Source organism: Morus notabilis, unplaced genomic scaffold (assembly GCF_000414095.1).
Source record: "Morus notabilis unplaced genomic scaffold, ASM41409v2 Scaffold261, whole genome shotgun sequence".
Classification (NCBI taxonomy): domain Eukaryota; kingdom Viridiplantae; phylum Streptophyta; class Magnoliopsida; order Rosales; family Moraceae; genus Morus; species Morus notabilis.
The window spans coordinates 290,666-318,165 of NW_010363042.1; the positions used below are offsets into that span (position 1 = coordinate 290,666).

At 35.5% G+C, this 27,500-nt stretch overlaps 1 protein-coding gene across 1 annotated transcript in view; it reads left to right on the forward strand.

Annotated features, from left to right (window-relative positions):
* Window positions 1-6,998: 6,998 nt before the first annotated feature.
* Window positions 6,999-27,500, forward strand: part of LOC21399715 (uncharacterized ATP-dependent helicase YprA) — a 40,898-nt gene continuing 20,396 nt past the window's right edge. Inside the window, exons 1-15 of the mRNA XM_024169060.1 lie at window positions 6,999-7,287; window positions 7,466-8,203; window positions 8,628-8,736; window positions 8,831-8,949; window positions 9,273-9,458; window positions 10,118-10,186; window positions 10,465-10,587; window positions 10,673-10,822; window positions 10,922-11,053; window positions 11,128-11,207; window positions 11,295-11,389; window positions 11,553-11,620; window positions 12,873-12,974; window positions 13,059-13,123; window positions 13,568-13,675. Of these exons, the coding sequence (XP_024024828.1) occupies window positions 7,123-7,287; window positions 7,466-8,203; window positions 8,628-8,736; window positions 8,831-8,949; window positions 9,273-9,458; window positions 10,118-10,186; window positions 10,465-10,587; window positions 10,673-10,822; window positions 10,922-11,053; window positions 11,128-11,207; window positions 11,295-11,389; window positions 11,553-11,620; window positions 12,873-12,974; window positions 13,059-13,123; window positions 13,568-13,675 (2,309 nt within the window). The 5' untranslated portion in view covers window positions 6,999-7,122. The remainder of the gene's footprint in view (window positions 7,288-7,465; window positions 8,204-8,627; window positions 8,737-8,830; window positions 8,950-9,272; window positions 9,459-10,117; window positions 10,187-10,464; window positions 10,588-10,672; window positions 10,823-10,921; window positions 11,054-11,127; window positions 11,208-11,294; window positions 11,390-11,552; window positions 11,621-12,872; window positions 12,975-13,058; window positions 13,124-13,567; window positions 13,676-27,500) is intronic.

Sequence of the window (27,500 nt, forward strand, 5' to 3'; positions counted from 1 at the left end):
GTATGAATCATATCCAATATTTGAGTATTACGTTCGGCTTTAGGAAAAGGTTTCTTAGTCATTTTTGCTTATCTACAAATTTCACACTTATCATTTTTAATATCTTTGCAATTAATCAAACCATGTTTAGACATGTATTTCAAAGATCTAAAATTTAAGTGTGCTAAACTTGCATGCCAAACATCAAAAGAATCAACAATAAAAAGAGAATTCACATCATCTTTATTATTAACACTTAGTTTGTACATGCCATCACAAGAATACCCCTTTCCCACAAAGATCCCATTCTTAGATACTATACAATTATTGCCCTCAAGTAAAATCTTAAGCCCACTCTTACACATAAGACTAGCGGATACAAGATTTTTCCTAATATCAGGAACATGAAGTACATTGTTCAATGTAAGCTTCTTTCCGGAAGTAAAGTTAATCTCCACCGCTCCTCTCCCGGCAACCATCGCTGCATCATTGTTCTCCATGAGAACAGTTTGTCCTTCCTTTTCCACTTTGTAAGATAAGAACATAGTCTTGTCATTACAAATGTGGATTGTGGCACCGAAATCAAGCCACCAATCGGAGGATTTAAATGCAGCCATGTTAGTTTCGGTAATCATGCCAATTTGCAATTATGAGACCATAGCACATATCTCTTCAGATTTCTCTTCAACGGCATTGGCATTGTTGGTGTTCACTTCTTCCTTTTTCTTCTTGTATCTGCAGTCATTTTGGCGATAGCCTTTCTTTCCACAAAAGAAACAATTTCCAAAAAATTTCTTTTGGCCATTACCTGGCCTTTTGAACTTCTTGTCATTATTGACTTTGAAGTTCTTTGAAAACTTACTAGCTTCGGCAACATTAACTTTAGAGGAATCTACATTTTTGTTCTTGCAATCACGAGACTTAGTCTCTTCTTCGATTCTCAAGTGTTTTTGTAATTCCTCCAAAGTTATGTCATCTCTCCTATGAAGGAGTTTCTTTCTATAACCATTCCAACTTTGAGGTAATTTAGCAATGATTGTCCCCGCTTGGAATGATTCAGAAATCTCGACCTTCAATTCACGAAGCTTAGTATTAATGACTTGCAATTCATGTATTTGATCTAGAACGGACTTGGTGTCAACCATGACAAATTCTAGAAATTTCAAGATGAGAAATTTGTCCGTACCTTCCTTCTCAGTTTTGTATTTGTATTCGAGAGCGTTCTAAATCTTCACCGGAGACTCCATCGAGTTGTAAAGATCGTAGAGCCTATCGGAGATAGTGTTGAGAATATGACCCCGACACATGATTTTATCATCTCCTCGCTTCTTCCTTGCGGTCTTCAATTCTTCAGAATCATCCTCCTTTGGTTCAGGAAGAGGCTCCAATTTCGGATCAAGTACGTAGGCGATCTTAAGCACGGTGAGAAGGAAGAATAACTTTCCTTTCCAGCGGGTGAAGTTGGTAGCATCAAAACGATCAAGTTGAACATTAGGATTGAGGAAAGGCGTCATGTTCTTTTCAACCTCCATTGCAACGGATTAAAACCTTAAAGATTGTTGGAACAAAATTCAGAATTGGGAGGATGAAAAGAATAGAGAATGCAGAAAGAAGGGTTTGAGGCGTATAGGAATACTTTCCTTTAAGGTTTTATTTGCCCTCACTTCTCAAAGTTTGCTAACGAGTTCTAAAATGGCAAATTACCCCCAAGATACAACAAACTCTTGAACACAATATCCAGCAAAAATATTGAGTTCCAGAACAATAAAAAAAACTGTATTTTCTGAAGTCCATCAAATAAAGACAGAGATACATCCATCCTCTTTAAGTGTTACAACCTTTTACATAAAGATACATTTTCAATTTGATGGTTATCTTTTATATGCTGATGCACTTATATCAATAGTTATTTCTATTGTTAATAAGTGCTCAGATATGTGAGAAAACATATCACAAATAGATGCAATGGTTTGAGACCTTTTCAGATCACTAAAACACACGAAAACACATTTTCCGTCGACAATTTACGCTGCAGCGCCCAAGAGGCACGCTGCAGCGCGCGAGCTTAGCAAAACAGACCCGAAAGGTCTATTTTACGCAGGCTGCAGCCCCCAGGGCGCGCTGCAGTGCACGCTGCTGTGCGCTGCAGCGTGCGGGCCTAGCAAAACAGACCTGAGAGGTCTGTTTTGCGCAGGCTGCAGCGCCCAAGCGCGCTGCAGCGCGTGCTTGCGTCAGCGTACTATTCCCGAATGTGCTTTAATCCAATTTTGTGATATTAAAATTGAGAGATATATTACAATCTCTCTAACAAGCCACCGATAAAACTGCCGAAGAAGCCAAATGCAAATCACACAAAGTAACACCATTTTCTCCAAAATCAAATCCGCCAAAACGGGGTGACAAAAGTGGAGAAAATGAGGGCATCGAAGAGGCAAGACAGCCTAGGGCAAGGGAGACGAAGAAAACAGCGAGGTAGAAATGCTAAACAAAAAAGCCCAGAGAAAAGAAGAGCAAAGAAATAAAACAAACAAGAAATGAAAGAGGCGGAGGAAATGATATAATGAAAGAGGGAAAATTAGGGTCTCGTTCATTTTATTGATTTGAGTTTTCAGTTTTAGATTTCTACAATAAAAAACTCTCAGAAAATATCACATTTAACTTTTTCTGTTACAGTAAAAAGCTCTCAGAAAATGTCACATTTCAGCTCAAATTTAAAACTCGAATCTGCAAAGTGAACGAAGCTTTAAGAGTCCGTTTGGTTCATGGATTAGAACCATTTTCGATTTACGTGTGTTTTTTAGGAGAGAAAATACTGTAGCGAACCATGAACCATGATTCGAATCAGAGAATGAATCCTCCAACCAAACAGGCTCTAAGACTCCACCGAAAAACTGAAGAAGGCGGAAGAAATGAGGGAATCGTGGAGAAAAATTAGGCCTCCATGGTTGCAAAATCACCAAAAAACCAAAGCCCAAAAATCCAGGAAAAGAGAAACAACAGGGGTAAAACTGGAAAAGCAACCCATCACACACGGGTTAAAAAGACCAAACTACGCTTGTGCCAGACAAAGGAGGGAGCAGTAAATCAAGGGCAAAAGTGTCATTTCATTGTAGAAGAAACAGTAAAATGGGTTGTGTATTTATAATGTGTGAGGTGTGAGAGAAGATATAAGGGAGAATCTTAGGGGTTGTTCTTTTGCATCAAAACTCAGAAAAAATTTAAACTCAAGTTACAACTTTATTCAAGTTCACGTTCTTTTAAGTTCTAACTTTATTCAACTTCACTCAACTTTATTCAAGTTATAACTTCAACTCAAGTTATAACTCAAATTCAACTCAAAAACTACACTCAAATTACACTCAAATTACACTCCAAAAGAACAACCCCTTTAATCATTTTAAAGGGCAAAAAGAATCAATTAGGGGCCGTTTGGAAAGGAGATTCGTGTCATGATTCGAATTATAGTTCGTGGTTCGCTACAGTATTTTTTCTCACAAAAAATACACGTAAAATGAAAATGGTTCTGAATCATGATTCTGAATCCATGAATCAAACGTCCCCTATATTCGCTATTGGATCAAAAGTTGATGTACAAAATTCAAACCACTTAAAGAATAAGGTTTTGTATTCATTCTATTAATTTCATGATTTTTTTAAACAAAATATGCAAATGATTTCTATACTTCAAATTTATGTTATTTTTTTAATTCCCTTTCCAAAAAATGTATCATTTTCCTCATTTTTCTTTTATTAAATAGTTATTGTTTTATTTAAATACGTATAAAATTCTGATTCAAACCCACGAAATAAATGAGCTTTTAAAGATTAAAATTGAAACAAAACTAATATAGTAAAGTTAAATTTGAGAGTTTTAAAAGTCAAAATTAAAAGTGAGATTAGGGTAAAGTTTACGAACCATTGGCCGAATTTATTAACAAAAAAAATATAATGATTGTTTTAAAAAAGAAGTCAAGTTCATATTATATATATATAAATAATATGATATAAAAATCTCACTCAAAAGATATGATCTTACATTTATGCCATCCAATTACATAAACTTAACATTTGTGTCACTCATTTCTAAAAAAAAAAAAAAAAAAAAAAAAAAAAAAAAAAAAAAAAAAACTAAAAGGAAATCAAAATAAGCTACTAAATTTTTTTTGTCTCTTCACGACAAAGATGGTTAGATATCTTTTGATAGCAGTGTGATAGAATATTAATGATATTCTACTAGAATGTATTTTTTTTAAATCAATAAACATGACATAAACATAAAGCTTAGGGATATTTAGGAGGAATGCTAGAGTTTTTTTGCGTGGATCGCTTTTTGCAGTTGGACTAAAACTTCTGCAATTTCTACCACATTGTACTGAAAAAAGAAACATGTATGGATTATTAAAATACCCCAAAGTATTTTAGGGTTCTTTTCCTCTTCCTCTTAGCCCTCGAAGACCTCTCCATCTCTCTCTCTCTCTCCCGCTAGACTTCATCACCGGCCTGCGGTCCACTAGAGATCTCCGATCTGCAACAACAAATCAAAAGCGACCTCCACTCAACAGTAGCAATGAAACCTTGCGGCACTCCATGCGATGATGAAGAGTTAGGTGCAGTGACTCCACCGAGTCCATCACATATTTGAACCACAATGGCATATTTTCCATTGTCGTTGTGAAGCTCCTCCATCGCTGATCTGAACCACAGCGACGTCTCGTTTCGACAGTGTACGGTTGGGCAAGGAATGATGATATGGTGTCCATGACTGCGATACCAGTATCTCCCTCGCATAGTTGAACAACCGTGGAGGTCTACTCTACACAACCGTGCGACGCCGACGAAGATCAGATCTCACCAGTCTCCGTCACAATCTGTGGCTGCAGCGCCCCCAAAAATGTTGGTTTTTGGGGGATTTAATTCAGTATCTTTGCTATTTTGGTAATCTAGATCGAGATTTTTGTGTATTTGATTCAATATCTTTACATTTTATGAGATGTTTTTGTGGGTTTTTATGTATATATTTGTGATTTTTTATGAATTTTATGCTTTTTAAGTATTCTGTCGCCATAGCCGAGGCGATTATATCGGTTTTGGATCAGTGACAGTCCGATATTCACGGTAGATACTGACGGATACCAATAAATACAGGCTGGTATCTGCTGTGGATACCATCTTGCATACCAAATATTTATATATATTTTTTAAATTTTTGGGTATTTCGGCGACACTGCCGCTAATACTGGCGGTTGTCTGACTTGGTTGGATAATGGTATTATAACTGGAAACCTACTAGTATATAATGATATATTTGATATTTTAAATTAGTGTAATGACATGAATGACTGTAATATTCTTTATAATAGTTTATATCCCTTAACATATGTCAATCAAAGCATAAAATTTGTGGTAGTCCTGTAAAGAGCACATTCACTTGAGCCAAACAAAACCACAAACTTAATAGATTAACAACATGGTGGCACTTGTAACACATTCCCTAAACCTGATCCTCACAACTAAACCTAATATATTTGGTTTCACAACTAAACCTAATATATTTGGTTTCATTTTTTCAGTGTGGGGCACCTCACTAATGTAAAGATGCATTTATCTCTTAAACGTATAATGTTGTTATTTAATGTGTACATTGTGACGAGGGTGGGTTGGGAAGTGCTCCCATCTTATTTGGGAGTAGGTCGATGTGGGGCCCCGGTCGACCTCCTGAGGAAAAATGCAATTTCTATACTACGATTTTGGAGGTGCAATGAAGAGATTTTTCTCTCGGGATGGGATCTGTCTTGGTCCTCTCCATCCTAATGAATTCTTCACTCGTAGGCCAATGATTGCTCTCAGACGACAACGCTAACTTCTTCGCCGTGCTGTGTGAGTAGGTTGCCGTCTTCGGCAACAATATGAGTTTTTAGTTAGGTAAAGAGAAGATGCTGCAACAAGGGTATTTTAAAAATTTCAAACTAAATTTGACAATAATTTTACTCTAAAAAGATCAACCATTAATTTTTATTTCCTTACAAATACAAATAGGTTATTTTCCTCCTTCTCTATAAAAAAAAAGTGAAAAAATAAAAAAGAAATATAAAAAAACATAAAAATTAGGGTGGCTCAACTAGATCTTCCTCCATATACTACAATGACCTTTACAAACTAGGATAAGAGGGAAATTCACTAGTAAAAAGCATGAACTCTACACTAGAAAAAGGAGAGGAGAAACACACACACACACACACACAAAACTTGCACCATCAATTAGCTCTATATATATACAAAATATTATTAAGTGAAATTATAATAAATAGAGCATTTTTAAAAAAAAATATTTATAATAAACAAAATATTTTAAAATATTTATAATAAATAATATATTTATGATAAATAATTAATTTATAAAGTATATTTGAAAATAAGTTAATACGATAAATGATTAATTCACTAAGCATATTTACAGTAAACTTAACTTATTAAAAATTAATATTCATTATAAATATATTTTTAAAAATGCCATTCAACTCTTTTTCCAAAATTATAATTAGAGAATTAGCTAAGTTACTAAAAGTAAATCTCTAAAAATTGTTTCCTAAATCCATCAAAAGAATTGTTTCCTAAATTAAAATAAATACAATTAAATTCAAACTATTAATAAATAAGGACCGTTTTTAGTAGGACAGTTTATTAGTAAGATCAGTTTCTAATCGTTAAATTTAATTAAAATCATACAAAATTAAAAAAATATATAAAATAAATAAATTTTAATACAAATCATTTAACAAATAAAAATAAAAAAACTACTCTTTTTATCCTACTAAAAAAACTCCCTAATAAACATATCAAACCAAATCCAACAAATCTTTCACACAAAAAAAAAAAAAGAACAAAAAAAACAAAATCCAATACACAAAAGTGAGCTTTCCCTAATAACGAAATTCCCCGCCAAATTAGAGGACAGTTTCTCTGTACCAACTCCTAGCACAAAAAATTGTCTTCTTCTTCTTATGCTTCGAATTCCGAAACTAAAACCTAAACAAACCCTCGATAAACACCTTTCCTATATAACACGCGGACTCTGACATTTTTCACTTTTTCTCTCTAGAGCTTCGAAAGAAGAGCGAGAATTTTACGCTCGCGACGCCGTTAATGGCGGGTACAGAGACCGTCCGAGAAATCGTGGTCCGTACAATCACCGGCGAATCCACCACCGTCAAGCTTTCCGGGGACAGCACCGTCGAAGACCTCAAGCTTCTTCTCAGTCATAATTTCCCTCCGGCTTCTCTTTCCCCCAATTTTCATCTCTTCTTCAAGGCAAACTCTCTCTCTCTCTCTCTCTCTCTACAAAATCAAATAGAAAATGAATGAAATTTGCTTTTCTTGTTTAGTACTTTTTATCTATTTGCAAATGAGAAACGTAAGTAGATATTGGTTTATTATGTTCAAATTATGGCTTTGGATGTTCTCATTGGTTGGAATTTACGTTTTTCAGGGTGTTAAATTGAGATTGCAGAGTAGAATAGGTATGCAAAGTATCCGTGACGGTGAATTTATAGTTCTTGTTCCGTTTACTAAGAAGAACTCTAACCAGACACAGAAATCTGATCGATCTAAAACCTCAACGAACGTCACCAATGAAAACTCAATCTCGAAATTTGCTGATTCGGCTTGGTCGGAAATTATGCAAGATTTGTCGAATTTGCGTGACTCTGCTAGCACTGGAGATTCAAACACGGAGCGCTGTAGTTTTAGTCATGGAGATAGGGGAGAAGAAATGGCGGGGGCTGTTTGTTCCGGCTTTTCTACGGTGAAGAGGAAGAGGGGTAATGATTATGATGATTTGATACTGGATATACTGAGTTCTCCCGAGAGTGAGAATGTTCTTGATGAAAAGCATTGTGAAAGATTAGTCAAGGTTTTGGGGTTGATTAGTTGTTTATCAGACCCGCTTTCTGGAGATTGCTTGTATTCAAGAAGAGTCGGTTTATTGGGTTTTGGAGTCAATGGTAAAGGTTTGCAGAAAAATTGTGGTAGTTCATGTCTGTGTCCCGCGTGGTTGAAAGCCATACTGAAGGCATTTGCTTTCTTAAACATTGTTTATGCACTTCTTCAGTTGAGGCGAGAAAGAATTAGCTTGACCCTTTTGGAAGAAATGATGGACCAGCTTGGCAAATTTGGAGTTAATCTTGACATGAAGGACTTAGAGCATCTTTCTGCTCTTTCTCCTAAGGTATTGAATTTAATTCTCAACATTACGTAAATTCTGCTTTTGATATAATGGTAAGAGTTCCATGGCAAGTTGAATATCATTAGTTGCTATATTTTCCATATGAAATTTCCATATAGCTTTGCTTATATATTTGCTGCGTGTATGTGCTCCTTGTTTTGAAAGGAGTAAACCCAGTTTTATCTTTCACTCTCTCTCAGCTTTTTTGTTCCTTGTGAAATGAACTTTTATTTTTCCCCCACTTTTAAAATCAGTTTGACTGTGGAAGAAAAATTCAATACTTTTCATCCGTCAAAACCTGATCAAATGCGGCCAAAGATTTCTTGAGAAATTCTATGCTTTTGCCCTCTTTGTCCACGTCTATTTTAGGCTTGCTAGAAGAGAGAACTAAAAAAGCTGTTTTTTGTTCCCTTTCTTTTTGGTCCAGGTGGTATGTTTTGCAAATGATGCTGAAGATCAAACAAGCTGCACTGGTGCTATTATTATTAACTGTTCGACACAGCAGAAAGTTCAAGTGAAAGAAAATTCTAAATTTGGTACAGCTAAAGAGAAATATCTTCATCCTCTCTCTTGCTCTTTCTCTTTTTGTTTAACTTCTGAATTTTCTGAGGGCTTATCTTTTTGCATTAGCCTCATACTTGTTAGCTGTAGCGTGCAGAGGAATGGATGTATCAGAAATTTTTTGTTCTCTGAAGCAACGGGAATGCTCTTTGAGAACTACTTTGTGGGAAGCTGTTCAGTGCTTCATGGTATGTTTAACCACTCTCCGTTTAGCTTTACATTTTCTTGATAACTTAGACAATGGCAATGTTCATATAGTGAGTACACGTGAATTATATTCTACATTGAAGGAAACACAAATGACATTTTTCTTAGATGTACAATTTATTCTTAACCTATGTCGTCGTTTAGTTCTCTCCATTTTCATATTCCTCTTCTGTTGGTGAAATTTTCTGAGAGAGAGTGAGTTTCTTTGCTAGAAAAGATTCACCTTTTTTTTTTCAGTGGAAGGTAAATATCCTTCTGCAAACAGTAACTTATGAGACATTGCATGTGTCGAGAACTCGTGCAGTTTGCTGAAGGAAATGGGAAAGTTGCATTTTTATCCTTGGAAGAATTACTCCTTTCTGTCAAGAATTGTGGTTCTGCTGCAACTTCAAATAGGAAGGAAAGGAAAAAGGCTAGAAGTTCTGCGAGTTCAAGCTCTCATTCAGATCCAAAGAGATGTCATGTCGGTCTTGATTCACAAATTTGCAAAGTTAGTGCTTTTTTGATTCTCTGGAATGGCTCATAAAGATGCAATTATGTACCATACAGATTAGGAAAAAGGAAAACAAAAGTATACAAAATAAATAAATAAAAGAGGTGATATAATTCTTTATATCATTGGAATGAGTTGCAATATTCCCCTTCAGTTGCAGAGGTTTTTGTTATCTTGTGTTGCAAATTCTATTCTGAATTCTTTTCTATTGCTATCTTTGGATCCTATGGCGTCCTATAAGTAATTCTGCATTGATGCATGGGGGAACATAGCTTAGGATTCAGTGGCTGTCTAATATGGGGTAATAGAGTTCTATTGACCCGTTTGAATTGCTTAAACGAAATTGTGTAGTAGAATAATAAATTATAGCTTGCGTGAATTTTGGTATTTTGATTTCCTCATGCAAATTGGGTATTGATCTCAAATATTTTTTTTTTCTTACTCGAGAGTATATTTGGTATTTATCTTATGCATATTTTCATTGTGTTGAATCCATCTGTGTAAATTCATTTTTTGTTATTATTATTATTATTATTATTATTATTATTATTATTATTATTATTATTATTATTATTATTGTTGTTGTTGTTGTTGTTGTTACTTTGAGAAGATGAGAAAACATTATATGCCTTCCTAACAACATCTTGGATCCCCAGGGCACAAATAAATTGACACCTTTGGAAATGGTTGAACATCTTAAGAAGGGACTTGGATCCCATGGACAGGTTATTCTTTTACTCATTTTTTGTCCCGTTTTCTTTTGTTTTCAAATAACTGTTTGTTTGAGTTTGGGAATAGAGGTGAACAATTTATGGGACTTTTGTTGCCTGCATTCGTCCTTGATTCTGAATCATGATTCATGGTTCTCTACAATATTTTTCTCTCACAAAAACAACATGTAAAACAAGAATGGTTCTGAATCATGGTTCTGAATCTATGAACCAAACGTCCACTTAAAGATTCCAGTTATCGGTTCACTCTGGCATTGGTCTGGTTGGTGCAGATTGTTCATGTTGAAGACATTGGTGCTAGGAAGGCAGTTCATGTGGAAATTCCAAATAATCTTTCACAAGACATGATGTCCACACTTAAAAATATTGGAGTCACTAAACTGTATAGCCACCAGGTGTGGATGTTATATGTGTGGCTATTTGCTTAAATCCATACCTTTTTATTGTGCTTCATCTCTTATGAAGTCGCGGTTTTTGTAGGCAGAATCAATAGAAGCATCCTTGGCTGGAAAGAATGTTGTTGTAGCAACAATGACATCTAGTGGCAAATCTCTTTGCTATAATCTGCCAGTATTACAAGTGTTGTCTCAGAATATGTCATCATGTGCTCTGTACTTATTTCCGACAAAGGTAGGATGGGATAATAAATATTGATGTAAACCATAAGCACGCACTTACGCATGCATGTATATTATGTTTGTTTTTAATCCAAATGCTTCATGGTTGAAGGCTTTAGCTCAGGATCAACTACGAGCTTTATTATTCGCGACAAAAGAACTTGATTGTGGCTTAAACATTGGTGTATATGATGGTGATACTTCTCAGGGGGATAGGGCGTGGCTCCGTGATAATGCTAGACTGGTAATAATAACTTAGAATTGCCTAACGCTTTTCTTGGATTAAGTTGTGCTTAAATTTTTTCTGGTTGCACACAGTTGATCACAAATCCAGACATGCTGCATTTGTCTATATTGCCATACCATAAACAATTTGGGCGGATCTTATTAAACCTTAGGTTTGGCGTTATTCGACTTAAAACTTAATTTCTGTCAGTAATCGTATTTTTTTTCTTTTTAAGAATTTTAATATTTTTGTATGTTAGGTTTGTAGTTGTTGATGAGGCGCATACTTACAAGGGAGCATTTGGTTGCCATACTGCTTTTATACTAAGAAGACTTCATCGTCTCTGTGCACATGGTAAACTTTTTTTTTTTCTAGAATTAACAAAAGATGGTGAACGCTTAGTATACTCTTTGTTTAGGTTTTCATTACATGTAGGTAGGTAGATACACACACACACATGTTGGTGTTTTCTCTACCTAGCTTGGAGAAATTACTTGGCTGCTTCTTCTATGTGCAGTGTATGGAAGTGATCCTTCTTTTGTATTTTCTACAGCAACTTCTGCAAATCCTCGTGAACATTGTATGGTAAAGACTTTTGAAAGATAATTACATATTGTCTACTACAAGTTTAAATTTTGCCTAGTTTCAATGTTTGGTTTAGTACCTTTTGTAGCTAGTTTCTAAATCTTTCTTGGATATTGCTCCGTCTTTGTTACGTTAGAAGAAAGTCTGGTAAATAGGGTGGTGTTGGTCACTGGGTGGATGATATCTTTCTGCAATTACCTTGGTAGCCCACGGAACACTGTTGATGAGAAACTTGAATATAGACGTGCATATATAAGTATGCTTTGATGGTACAAGTATTACAAGCGGATGTTGGAATGAGTAGCTCTGTTTCATCCATTTGCTAAGATTTCCTTAATGCTTGACACGTCCTTTTATTTGGCCCTAGTCTAAAGGAGTTGCGAGTGTGTCATAGACCTGTTAGATAGCCTTATCAGCTGCCTGAGAGCTTGTTCTGACATGGTTCTTCATCAGTGTCTTGCCTAGTTTTTATTTTTTTTATTTTTTAAGGTCAAGCCTCAAGAGTAATCTAGTTAGAAGCATTCAGAGAGTAGATACCCCGTGTAAAGGGTGAATTTTACAGAAAGCTCCCAAAACAAGAAAATGATAGCATATTTGTTAGGGTTCTTTAGGAATTTGGGTAGTTAGTTTAGGGAGTTAGCTGGTGGAGTCACTAGAAATTAGTATAAATAAGGGAGTTAGTAGCTTATGAAGGGTTTATGTCTGATTTGTGAGTGATTTGGGTTTATTTAGGGCTTGGGAAACCAAGATTTGGGAGAGTTGCAGCCTCTCGAATGTTGCTTTAACGGCGTTTCTTCATTCTATTTTGATTCAATAAAGCTTAATTTCTTAAGAAATTGCCATGTTCCTAACAATATGCACCCATGCTCATATATAGAAATATAAGCTACGTACAAGCACTCACATGTGTGGAAATCCGTGGTTTACAACTTGATTTTTAGGAATTAGTTGTAATCTGATTTCCAGGGATTAGCTGTTAATAATTAGCTTATTTTGTTACCTAGAATAAAGGGATACCGGTTTTGTATCACCGATTCCCTGTTTTTTCCGTTTTTTTCCTATTTTAGTTGCTTATTTTCAGGAAGTGATCCTTTCCTTCCTTGCTACTTAAGTCTGTACAATTCAGTCAGAATAATGAATGAGAATTATCGAATTCTATTCTCAGAAACTCACATGTGTTGGATTTTTTTTTCTTTTCTTTTAATTATAATTCTTATCCAAACATGTGAGAAATTACTTTCCATTCACCCAGGATCTTGCAAATCTCCCAACATTAGAGTTGATTCAGAATGATGGAAGTCCTGCTGCCTGGAAGCTTTTTATTCTTTGGAATCCTGTTGTTGATCGAGAAAATGTGGGTGCTTTGTTATAAATCTGTCGTCTAAAATTTTGGTACGATGAAAGTTCTAAAATTTATCTCAATATTGTTTGCTTATAGGTGTCAAAGAAAAGACATGGTGGCAAGGATGCTAGTGAATATGCTGATAAATTTAGAAGTACAAGGTAACAATGTCACCTTTTTGTGCATTGAAAATTTAGGGATATTTCCCTTTCTTTTTTGATGTCAAGTTTCCCCAAAAACTATTGCCATATACTTGAAGTAGATGATGATTGGGTTTTCAAATATGTAATTTCAGTGTCATTCTCAAGAGCAGTCTACCACTCAGTTTTTGTCATTTACTGGAAATGTAGTGTTTATCACTTTTCTCTCACCTTGAGAATTGTACATGCATACGTGAAATTATAAGTGGATAAATACAAGCAAGCCTACTCCATAATTGGGGTGTGCTTGTCGCACTCCAGAAGGGAGCCTTAGATGGACATACAAATTACAAATCCCATATTTTATATCATTGTTTTTCCCATTTTCTTTCATTTTTTTTTTTTTTTTTTTTTTTTGTGACAAAATCAGTATTATAGTAATTGATGCTTTGTTTATCTTTGCAGCCCAATTTTGGATGTTTCACTCCTTTTTGCAGAAATGGTTCAGCATGGTCTTCGTTGCATCGCATTTTGTAAGACGCGCAAACTGTGTGAACTTGTCTTATCCTACACGTAAGAATCATTAACTTAATGAGTTTTTAGTAGTTTTATGCTACATAATATGATTTATGCCTTACGAGCTGTTCTCTATTATATTTGTCCGATATTTAGTTGAAATTTGAAGATTTAATTATTGTTTTGTATTTGGAGAGATGGAATGTGAAGATTTTTGGGGGAAATAAAATTCTTTATTGAATTGCAGAAACAAGGAACAAAACCGAAAATATAAAGGAGAGATTAGATAAGGATCTCATCCTTTCCTAGATACACGAAGATAAAACTAAAACTACCTTATCCTACAAACTTAAATTTCAGAATTCAAATCCTATTTGATAGAACATAAAACTAATAAAACTTATCTATTGCAGCAACTAATCCCTATTTTTCCGACACTCCCCCCCAAATTGGTGCATAGATGTCTATCATGCCCAATTTGCTTATCAGAAATTCAAAATTAGGTCGAAGAAGTCCCTTAGTTAGGATGTCACCTATTTGTTGTGTTGTTGTTGGAACAAATGGCAAGCAAATAACTCCAGCTTCAAGCTTCTCTTTTATGAAATGTCTATCAATCTCGACGTGCTTCGTTCGGTCATGTTGCACAGGGTTATGAGCAATACTAATGGCAGCCTTGTTATCACAATAAAGTTTCATCGGACTGTCAATTGGCCTTTTTAACTCTTCAAGAATCCGCTTCAGCCACAAGATCTCACATATCCCATGAGCCATTGATCTAAACTCAGCCTTAGCACTACTCCTAGCTACAACACTTTGCTTCTTGCTCCTCCACGTAACCAAATTACCCCAGACAAAGGTACAGTATCCAGACGTGGATCTCCTATCAATAATGGATCCAGCCCAGTCAGCATCAGTGTAGACTTCAATACCCTGTTGTTCACTCTTCTTGAAGAACAACCCCTTTCCTGGAGTACTCTTCAGATATCTTAGGATTTGATAAACTGCCTCAAGGTGCTCTTCATATGGAGAGTGCATAAATTGGCCTACAACACTGACTGCAAATGCAATATTTGGGCGAGTATGTGACAGATATATCAACTTCCCAACCAGCTTCTGGTATCTCACGGTGTCCACTGGAGTTCCTTTTTCAATCTCTCCAAGCTTTAGGTTCGGCTCCATTGGTGTTTCAGCAGGTCTACAGCCACTCATCCCAGTCTCTTTCAAAAGATCTAGAACATACTTTCGTTGAGAGACTACTATGCCTTTCTTGGATCTTGCAATTTCCATACCAAAAAAGTATCTTGATTGGCCCAAATCATTAATCTCAAACTCAGACGCCAAGCTCTGTTTCAATCTGCTCATTTCAGTCAAATCATCTCCGGTGAGGATGATGTCATCCACATAGACAATTAGGATTGCAACTTTCCCTTCGGTTGAGAATTTAATAAACAAAAATGTACCCATGCTTCTTTACACATTGAGTGAATTTCTCGAACCATGCTCTTAGTGATTGCTTGAGTCCATATAATGACTTTTTTAACCTGCACTCTTGACCCAAATTTTTTATCAAAACCGGGAGGAGAGTCCATAAACACTTCTTCCAAATCCCCATTCAGAAACACATTCTTCACATCTAGTTGTTGTAATGGCCAGTCTAAATTTATAGCAATAGACAAAAGCACTCGTACTGTATTAAATTTTGCAACAGGTGCCGAATGTTTTTAAGTAGTCTATCCCATATGTTTGTGTGAACCCCTTAGCCACGAACTGAGCCTTATATCTCTCCAATGTGCCGTCTAAATTGTACTTGACTATAAAGACCCATTTGCAGCCAACTATTGTCTTTCCCACAGGCAAGTCCACAGCTTCCCAAGTTCCATTTTTTTCCAGGCCCCTCATCTCTTCTATAATAGCCTCTTTCCACTCAGGAACACTTAGAGCCTCCTGTACTGTTCTCGGAATTTCTACACTAGACAATTGTGAGGTAAAAGCACGAAGAGAAGGTGATAACTTTTCATAAGACACAAAGTTGGACAAAGGGTGTTGAGTACAAGATCTAACTCCCTTACGACGAGCAATAGGAATATCCAGATTATCAATGGACTCGGATTGAGTACTAGACTTTAAAGAATCAAACTGAGAAGAAGATTTACCTGAGGAAGACTCTGGATCCGTTCCCGAGTTAGTTTCACGGCACTGCTGCAAAGTATGCACTTCCTTTCTTTGAATTTGTTTCCTTCTTGAGTAGGCACGGAGCTCTTGAATTTTCTCACTTGGTTTCTCACACATCATTGTTCCCAACTTATCATCTAATGGCATTGTAGGAGGTCCTCCATTATTATTTCTAACTTCTAAAATATCAGCTTCTAGGTGTGGATTTGACTCTAGAGCTATGATAGGACTCATATTCAGGTGATTAGAGGATTCCTTACTCATGGGTTTGACTGTGGATGTAGATGTTATAGGTTTGTCAAGAGAGGTAGCAGCAGGGTCTATTTCCAATGTATTTTCAAGCTCAGTTTCAGGCATAGCATCTTCTCTATTATTCTCCTCCTGAAGATGATTATCACAAATATTTATGTGTTTCAAAAAATGTCACGTCCATAGTTACAAACACTTTCTTTGAAATTGGATCAAAACATTTGTATCCTTTTTGTGTCGGTGAGTAACCAATAAAAACACTTTTTTGCCCTTGGATCAAGTTTCCCACGGTTATGGTTATGCGCATGAATGAATGCAACACATCCAAATATTTTAAGGGGAATATTAGTAACAAGCCGTGATGTGGGGAAGTTTTGTTTAAAACAATTTAATGGTGTCTGAAAGTGCAAAACTCTTGTTGGCATTCGATTAATCAAAAAAGTAGCAGTAAGAACCGCTACACCCCACAAATACCTTGGAACATTATTTGTAAAAAGCAGTGACCTAGCTGTTGGATAATACGGCATCGAGTGCGTAGTGGAATTTTAAAAAATTTAAATCAATATCAAAGCCAATCAGGAATATGTTCATGATGCTATATAACATAAATACTAAAAATCTAAATCATATCTTTTGAGATTTAAAAAACTGCACGTCTGACAGATCATTGCGCTTCCAAACAGCAACCGGAAGAGCCTTAACCAACTGGTTTTCTTTGCTATTCTCGTTTTCACGATCGGAGTGCGGGTGGGCACACGTCGTTCAATCTCCTCTTGGTATTCTTGAACTCCTTCCAACCACAAGAGAGCTAAAGGAAAAATTGTTCTTGAGAATTAAATAATTTTTCCTCTTAGGAATCTTGTCAATAGCTTCCAAAAAGTCTCTCGAGTGATCTAATGAATAATGTGACTTAACAGGCTACTTATAGTGTTTAGGAAGTCATATTTTCATAACAATTAGGTTTTTCAAAGTTTATCTCGCTCAGTATGTGTTACACGTTACAACCGGTTGACCGGTGACAGAGACGTTATAACACACCGGTCGACATGTCTTCATGAACCGGTCTACTCGACTGGTCGACCTGTCTGCACTGACGAAACTCTTTTTCCTAGTTTTTCAGCATGTGAAACTTGCATAGAGTCTCAATTTTGATTCAAACAACCCAATAGAGAAGTTGCATGATCAAAATAGTCATATAATAGTCTTCCCATATTAAAAAACTCTTAAAACAATAATTCAACTAATTTATCTAGAATTAATTTATCAATTAATTCACCCGATACATCACACTCATGAATTAACCAATCTCATATTAATTTTGAACATATTTTACGGAAATAATAAAAGTTACCAATATGTAGCAAATACACCGTATCGTTACAGGAAATTATGTGAGCTAGCAAAGGGACCCGATGGACATATATAAATCAGGCTCTTATAATCACTACACTACTTGTAAACCAACAAGTCCGTCTCATGATTATAAAACTCTAACGCTACTCCACTAAAAGCCTAGAGTTGTACTCTCGATTTATATAGCGTATTTACAAAGTTCTGAATAGCTCTCGTCTATGACTCAATATATTAGTGTATCATCCCCATAGGATATTCATAATCGACTTAAGGTCATGTTCCGTTTTACCTTCCCGATTACATTTATCTTATGTTCCATTATCACACCATCAAGAAAATCACTATTCGTACCATTACAAATAGTAAACCATTAGATAACACAGAGTAGTCTAATGGCCGAGCGCTCGTATTTTTCAATCCACAGATAATGTATAAAAGGATATCATTGACTCTTTGTAAGAGCTATGGATTCCACTATTTATGAATAACGAATCTACGCATACACGAGTCATACTCCTAATGTACCGGTAAGCGTACCTTTACATAATGTCAGGATGTCTCCCTTTGGTACATCAAAAGATACAAGTCAAGAATACAGGTTCATTATCCATCTTAGGATTAAGATAACATATAATTCATCAAAAGTGAATTGTTTTATTCAAACGGAATTATTAATTAAAACAATTTAACTTTGGTCCAATCTAATATAGATTTCACCATTAGAAACTATATCAATGTCTCTACCCATGAAGTCCCACCTCCGACGACCAAGACAAACCGTCACCGTTAGGAAGCAGACAACATAACAATCTTATCATAAATAAAGCGTCCAAATTTATTATCTCGATTGTGGATCATATGATTTAGACTATCATCTTTATATTCATGTATTCCGCATGTTCTTCACATTACATGCATGACCTAAAGACTTTCAGTTTGTTTATCATACATTCAACTAATATTGAACATAACGAGTACAATACATAGATATACGAAATTAATAAATCTTTATTAATGGTCAAAATGTCCCAAAGAACATCGTTACATTTATTCCTAGGGGCATAAACACTAACAATCTCCCACTTGCACTTAAGTGAGTAAATGTGACTTGCTACGCATCCCCATAGCCTTGACATGCTTCTCGAAGGCTTTAGCCGGCAGGGCCTTTGTAAACAGGTCAGTCATATTGTCCTCCAACTCGATTTTGCATATTTCCACATGTCCTTCAATAAAGCTCCTTATCACATGATACTTCATGTTTATGTGCTTACTCATTTTTTAATATTTTGGTTCTTTGGTGTTATTAGCTATTGCCGCACTGTTATCACAGTACAGTCTCAATGACTTATCCACACCAGGAACTACTTTAAGATCCATCAGAAATTTGCGGAGCCACACTGTTTCTTTTGAACCATCACTAGCTGCCACAAACTCGGCTTCCATCGTTGGGTTAGAAGTACAAGTTTGCTTGACACTCCTCCAAACAACGAAACCACCTCCCAGGGTAAAAACAGAACCCGAAGTGGATTTCCTAGAATCCAAATAGGATTGAAAATTCAAATCTGTATATCCTAGACGTGTCAAATCCTCCCCGGAATATACCATATAATTTCTAGTCATCTGAAAATACTTGAATATATGATTGACCGCTACCCAGTGGTTAGGTCCTGAATTTGACTGATATCGACTTACAATCCCGACCGTATGGCAAATGTCCGGTCGAGTGCAAAGCATTGCACATATGAGGCTCCCAATCGCCGAAGCATAGGGTACCTTTGCCATGTATTCTCTTTCCTCAGATGTCTTGGGACAATCATTGTTCGAAAGAGTAATTCCAGACCTAGATGGTTGCCCACCTTTCTTAAAATTATACATTGCATATATGAAGCCTGAGAGAGAGCTATCATTTTGTTCTTTCGATCTCTTAAGATCTGAATGCTCAGAACATAATTAGCTTTTCCTAAGTCCTTCATGTCAGACTGTTTGGTAAACTAAACTTTGACTGATGACAAAGCCCCTACATCATTGCCAATGAGTAGAATGTCATCAACATATAATAGTAGAAAAATTACTTTTCCATCTTGAATATGCTTATAAACACAAGGTTCATCTATATTCTGTTGGAATCTAAAAGTCTTGACCACTTGGTCAAATCTTTTGTTCCAAGAAGGGGAAGCTTGCTTTAATCCATAAATGGATTTTAGCAACTTCCAAACTTTCCCCTCTTGACCCTTAGCCCTAAAGTCTTCTGGTTGTACCATATAAATACTTTCCTCAATATGACCATTTAAGAACGCCGTCTTGACATCCATTTACTATATCTCATAGTCGAGAGCAGCTGCAATGGATAAGAGAATGCGGATAGACTTAAGCATGGCTACATACAAAAAGGTTTTCTCGTAGTCGATTCCCTACTTTTGTGTGTATCTCTTAGCTACCAGTCTAGCCTTATAGGTTTCGATATTTCCTTTTGCATTTCTCTTTCTCTTGTAGACCCATTTACACTCAATGGGCTTAATCCCATCAGGAAGATCTACAAGTTTCCAGACTTGATTAAAATTCATAGATTCCATCTCAGTTTTCATGAGTTTTGTCCAGAGGTTTGCATCAACATCCTGCATAGCTTTTTTGTAAGTATAAGGATCTCTGTCATGTTCTAAAAATTCTGCCAAAAAGGTTTTCCCATTAGCCATGAATCTCTCAGGTTCATGTCTGATCCTCCCATTACGCCAAAGTCCCTTAGGTTGTTGTTGGGTTTCCTTTTCTACTCTGATTCGCTCGGTTTCCATAGGAACTGTCGGTACAACCAAGTCACTCGACATTTCCTCAAGCACTACTTTGCTACTAGGCTTACACTATGTTTGGTAGGAAGGAAAGAAAATATGATAGAAAAGAAATATGGGAGTGATGGAAAATAGCAATGATGGAAAGGAAATTAATTTTCTTTTATGTTGTTTGGTATGAAAAGATGGAAAGCAAATGAGCTTACCTTCACTTGTTTGGTATTGGAAGTTAAATTTAGAGGAAAGAAAAAATCTTACTCGTAAATTATTTTTATACCCTTAAATTTTTTACTTGGATGTTGATGGAGAAATGGTAGTTTAGTAACTTTGCTCACTTTAATGAGTTGTCTCCATTTTTCATCTCATTTTCTGCCCACTTGTGGAAAGAAAAAAAATAGTGGGGCTCACATGTATTATTTTTCACTCCATTTTCTCTTCCTTTCTCTTTTCTCTCCTACCAAACAACCTACATTTTCATTTTCCCTCCCAAAATCCCTCCACCTTCTTCCTTCCTTCTACTTTTCTTTCCTACAAAACATACTCTTAAAGTCGTTCATGTAACTTTTCTCAAAAAATGTTGCATTCGTTGAAACCACGACTTTATTTTCCTTGAGATTATAGAAATAACCCGCTTTTGTCCCTCTCGGATAACCTACAAAAATGCATACTTCTGAACGTGTTTCCAACTTGTTCACTTCCTTATCCAGGACATGTGCAGGACATCCCCATATGCGAATTTAGTTCAAGGATGTCTTCCTGCCTGTCCATAACTCGTGAAGAATTTTAGGAACCGACTTTGTTGACACGTTTAGAAGATAACATGCCGTTTGTAAGGCATATCCCCAGAAAGATATAGGCAATGTCGAATAACTCATTATGAACCATACTATGTCCAACAAGGTTCTATTTCTTCTTTCAGCTACACCATTCTACTGTCGAGTGCCAGGTACAGTCAAAGGGATAGAATCTCATTCTCTTATAAGTATCCAGTGAACTCATCAGAGATGTATTCTCTACCTTGATCGGATTAAAGTGTCTTTATGGGTTTACCTAATTGCTTTTCCACTTCAGCCCGAAACTCCTTGAATTTCTCAAAAGTTTCGCTTTTATGGTACATCAGGTACACATAACCATATATTGAGTAATCGTCGATAAAAGTGACGTAATACTCATACCCTCCTCTTGCCTTGATGTTCATGGGACTACAAACATCACTATGTACAAGTTCAAGAACCTTTTCAGTCTTATTGCCCTTATACCCAAATGGTCTTTTGGTCATTTTGCCCTCCAAATACGACTCACATTAGGATAAGGACATAACATTTAAAGAACTTAAAGATCCATCATTTACCAACCTTTGTATCCTGTTAAGACTAATGTGACTAAGTTACAAATGTCAAAGATATGTCTAATTAGAATGAGAAGTTTTATGCCTTTTAGATTATTAATAACTTCTGTGTTTAGCAGTAAGTCCATCTTAGGTTTGATAAAATATATATTATTTTGCATCCATCTATCACAGATGAAAGACTTGTTTTTACGAATTACAACTTTATTATTAAAAGAAACTGAATAAGAATCTTTAAATAAACAAACAATAGAAATAAGATTCCTCTTAAATTGAGGAACATAAAAGCAGTCTCACAAAAATAAACTCCTATAACTATCAAAATAAAGATGGACGTCTCCCACTACTTTAACCAACACTAGAGTTCCATCGCTCATCCTCAACGTGAAGCTCTCATTTAGAAGACTTCTCGTTTGTTTGAACCCATGCAGAGAAACACACATAATTAATTGATCCAGATGACCTAGTTGTCACTGGATTCTTCAACCAAACAAGCTTCCACAATCAAAAGATCATTCACATCCTTTGCCTTTAGAGGCTAGGTAGTCTTTGCAATTCTTTTTCATGTGTCCCACATTCCCGCAATGAAAACACTTAAGCTTGTTTGAGTTCTTCTTTTTCTTGCTTTTGCCCTTGTTTGGCGGAACTGAAGAACTCTCCTTCTTGGTCCATTGCTTCTTCTTTCCATTCCCTGGAGAGGGTTTGGAGGAAGATGCCTATGCCAAGTTGACCTCCACAATAGTTGACCCCTTGATCATCTGCTCGAACTTTTGGAGTTCTTGCATCAACTCTGTCAGGGTTATATTTTGTTTAACACTCAAATTGAACGTTGCCCTAAACGGAATATACTCCTTCGATAGTCTCAAAGATCATGGTCAATTGAGACTTAACATCGATGTCGATCCCATTGGTCTGTGCGTCAGCCAAATAGCCCATCACCTTTAGCATATGTTCCTTTATGGAAGACCCAGCCTTCTGTCTGCAATTAATGAGGTTACTTAGGGCTTCCCGACGTTTTTTAGTGGCTTGGCCGCCGAACATGTCATCAAGATTATCCATAATCTAATGAGCAGTTATGTAATCTTCATGATGTGCTTGCAGCACAGTGAACATACTTGTCATCATATAACGAGCCATATCGTCAGTCCTTCCAACGTTGATACGTTAAGAAAACCTCATTAGGAGCATCAACAGGTGGCTCCGGAGGACAATGTGTATTCAGTACGAAATTTAGTTTCTCAAAGGTTATGACGATCTTTAGGTTCCTTTCCCAATCGGTAAAATTCTCGCCAGTTAAAGTGTGTTTATTAAGTTTGATGATAATGCGCTAGCAGACATTTTGATCTACAATAAACATTCATATATCTAGTATAAGCAAACTTGCATAAATATTTAGTAATCAAACATATATACATATTATAATGCAACCAATATATTTGTGTGTCAAAACCTTGAAAAAATCAACTCAAAATTTTGTAAGTCTCCTAGGGGAGATAATGCAAAATTTAATTTAAAACATAGATCCCCTCCGATCAATATATACCATCCGGATCAATCTCTATCCAGTACATATTGATAATCGTTTTCTTTAGCCACTAATTCAATTAACAGAGCTCCTAAGGGAGATTAATAATTAAATTAATCTTAAGTGTATAACCATCATTTCAACTATTTCATCCATATTTTATAATTATCACATAGGGGTGTACAACCATAAAATATGTTCAAATAAATTATCCTCTTAAAGATTCATACTGGTACATAATGAATCCCTTCCTAGGGGTCGGTATCACCATGTGTTACCTGTGGACCAACGATGGAGGCTATGGGTATTTTCCTCAAAAACCCTAACCCACTCAATCTCTTGAAAAACAATGTTTTATGTTAAAAATATGCATGAACAATTTTAATGAGCGGCACCCCCTATTTTACATGGCATGTTATCACATATATAGCAAATCATATTATATGCACTCATACAAAGCAACTAACTAGGCAACAAGCATAATAATAATAATCGTAATATTATGATTCCATCCTAGAGAAAAGAAAAAATAAAGATTACTAAGAATAATCGAAACATATATCGATCATTCATCTTGAATCTTCCTGATTGTGCTTGAATTCTTCATCACGATCAAATTCTGGTTATCATAAAATTATTTTTCATATTTTCTTGAAAAAATCTCAAAAAACTGTAAAATCGTGCACTATCACGTTAGGCATGATCAACTAGTGACAGAGTAGTTATACTCCACCGGTCAACCGCCTTACATGAACCGGCTAACCAGAGAGGTCAACTGGTGTCTGTGCGACAGTAACTCAGATTTTCTAAATTTTCCAGAATTTTAACAATTTCAAAAAATTGTCACCAAAATCCGAAAAAACAAAAATCATAGCAGTTTTTCAATTTATTGAAAAACACAAAAGAATTTTATAAACCAAAAAAAATTCGATACCTTTACATCCTTCGTCTTCAAGATTCATCTTCAAGATCCATAATAAATCTCCTCCAAGAATTTTACATGAAAAATTTTTACATGAAAAATTTCTATACCGTTTTCAGTTTACAAAATTTCTACGAAAAAAAATAAAATAAACCATAACGGCGATAGGCCGTATATCTAATTACATTGTCAAGAACAAATTCCTATACAACCATTCTAAACTCTAAAGAACTCTAACTGGTAAAAATTAAATAATGAAAAATCATTGATAATTTAAAAATAATAATCAATAATAATTATTTAATCATCCATTCACTATATATTCATGATAACAAAAAAAAATATATAGAAACCGTAGAGTGTCATCTCTCTAAAATATCAATTCAAACATAAAGGAGATATTTTTAGATCACAAATCTATGTACATAGCATAATCATGAACAAATGACCATAATTCTGATACCAATTGTTGGATAATACGGCATCAAGTGCGCAGTAGAATTTTAAAAAATTTAAATCAATTTCAAAGCCAATCAGGAACATGTTCATGATGCTATATAACATAAATACTAAAGATCTAAATCATACCTTTTGAGATTTAGAAAACTGCACGTCTGACAGATCAAAGCGTTCCAAACAGCAACCGGAAGAGCCTCAACCAAGTGGTCTTCCTTGCTATTCTTGTTTCCACGATCAGAGTGCGGATGGGCACACGTCGTTCAATCTCCTCATGGTATTCTTGAACTCCTTCCAACCACAAGAGAGCCAAAAGAAAAATTATTCTTGAGAATTAAACAATTTTTCCTCTCACTAATCTTTTGTCAATAGCCTCCAAAAAAATTTCTCAAGTGATCTAATGAATAATGTGACTTAATGAGCTATTTATAGTATTTAGGAAGTCATATTTCCGTAACAATTATATTTTTCAAAGTTTATCTCGCTTACAGAGTCAGTTTCGTCACGTCAGCATGCGTTACACGTTACAACCGATCGACCGGTGACAGAGACGTTATAACTCACCGGTCAACCTGTCTTCATGAACCGGTCTACCCAACCGGTCGACCTGTCTACACTGACGAAACTCTTTTTCCTAGTTTTTCAGAACGGGAAACTTGTATAGAGTCTCAATTTTGATTCAAGCAACCCAATAGAGAACTTGTCTGATCAAATAGTCATATAATAGTCTTTCCATATTAAAAAACTCTTAATTCAACCAATTTATGTAGAATTAATTTATCAATTAATTCACTTGATAAATCAGTCATGAATTAACCAATCTCATATTAACTTTGAACATTTTTTACGGAAATAATACAAGTTATCAATATGTAGTAAATACACCGTATCGTTACAGAAATTATGTGAGCTAGCAAAGAGACCCGATGGACATATATAAATCAAGCTCATATAATCACAACGCTACTTGTAAACCAACAAGTCCGTCTCATGATTATAAAACTCTAGCGCTACTCCACTAAAAGCCTAGAGCTGTACTCTCGATTTATATAACGTATTTATAAAGCTCTGAATAGCTCTCGTCCATGACTCAATATATTAGTGTATCATCCCCATAGGATATCCATAATCGACTTGAGGTCATGTTCCGTTTTACCTTCTTGATTACATTTATCTTATGTTCTATTATCACACCATCGAAAAAATCACTATTCATACTATTACATATAGTAAACCATTAGATAACACAGAATAGTCTAATGACCGAGCGTTCATATTTTCAATCTACAGATAATGCATAAGAGGATATCATTGACTCTTTGTATGAGCTATGGATTCCACTATCTATGAATAACGAATCTACGCATACACGAGTCATACCCTAATGTACCGGTAAGCGTACCTTTACATAATGTCAGGATGTCTCCCTTTGGTACATCAAAAGATACAAGTCAAGTATACAGGTTAATTATCCATCTCAGGATTAAGATGACAACATATAATTCGTCAAAAGTGAATTGTTTTATTCAAACGGAATTATTAATTAAAACAATTTAACTTTGGTCTAATCTAATATAGATTTCACCATTAGAAACTATATCAATGTCTCTACTCATGGAGTCCCACCTTCGACGATCAAGACAAACCGTCTCCGTTAAGAAGTAGACAACATAACAATCTTATCATGAATAAAGCGCCCAACTTTATTCACTCGATTGTGGATCGTATGATTTAGACTATCTTCTTTAGATTACTGTCTTCCACATGTTCTTCACATTATATGTATGACTTAAAGATTTAGAATGACAGTCTCAGACTTTCAGTTTGCTTATCATACATTCAACTAATATGAACATAACGAGGACAATACATAGATATATAAAATAAATAAATCTTTATTAATAGTTAAAATGTCTCAAAGAATATCGTTATATTTATTCTTAAGGGCATACACGCTAACACTAGCAACCTCAAGTAGATGTTTATTGCAATAACTTTGGTGCACAATCCCATTTTCTAAAAACTATTTGTCAAGATTTTATTAAAATATTCTTTCCCATTATCACTTAGAAAAACTTGAATTTTTGTTTGAAACTGTGTTTGAATCATGTTGTAAAACTTTTTGAAGACTTTTGTTGCCTTAGATTTTTCCTTTAATAGAAACACTCAAGATACCCGTGTGTGATCATCAATAAAGGTGATAAACCATTTTTTCCCAGAGAAAGTACTAATCCTAGAAGGTCCCCAAACATCGCTATGGATAGCAGTAAATGGTTTTGAGGCCTTATAAGGTTGTGATAGAAACATAGCTTGGTGATGTTTTGACAATTCACAAATTTCACACTGAAATGAAGATGGATTTTTATTGATGAATAACCTTGGAAACAAATATTTAAGATATTGAAAATTTGGATGTCCTAACCTAAAATGCCATAACATAATTTCACTATTGCTAGAAACAGAAATAGATTTGAAACAAGTACTTTGAGCTTGTCTTCCCAAGCTTGATCCATCCTCAAAGAAATAAAATCCACCACTTTGTCTAGCATTGCCAATCGTCTTTCCAGAGTTCAAATCTTGAAACTTGCAATAAGATGTAGAGAAGTGAGCTTAACAGTTTAAATCATGGGTTAGTTTGTTGACAGACAAAAGATTACATGATAGATTTGTAACATGAAGTTCATTTTGAAGAGTGATGGAAGGAGAGATAGCAATGGAACCTTTCCTAGCTATAGCTAAAAGAGATCCATCAGCTTTTTTTTTTTTTTTTTTTTATTTCCTGCACATGAGCTGTATGAAGAGAATACTTTTGATGATCTTATCATGTCATCAGTTGCACCGGAATCTATGATCCACGGGCAACCAGAATTGACACTAAAGAGGGCAGTGAGGTAATTACCTTTCTGGGCTAGTGAACAGGAAGGATTCGAGGAATTTACAGAGAGTTGTGAGGATTGGATGAGTTTCGATAGGTGGTCTATTTGTTCCTTAGTGAATGGAGAGCTTTCTGTCGAGACTTGTTGCCCTTGGTCATCATTTGAGACTTGGAATGCTCGGCCAGCCTCCTCATTCTT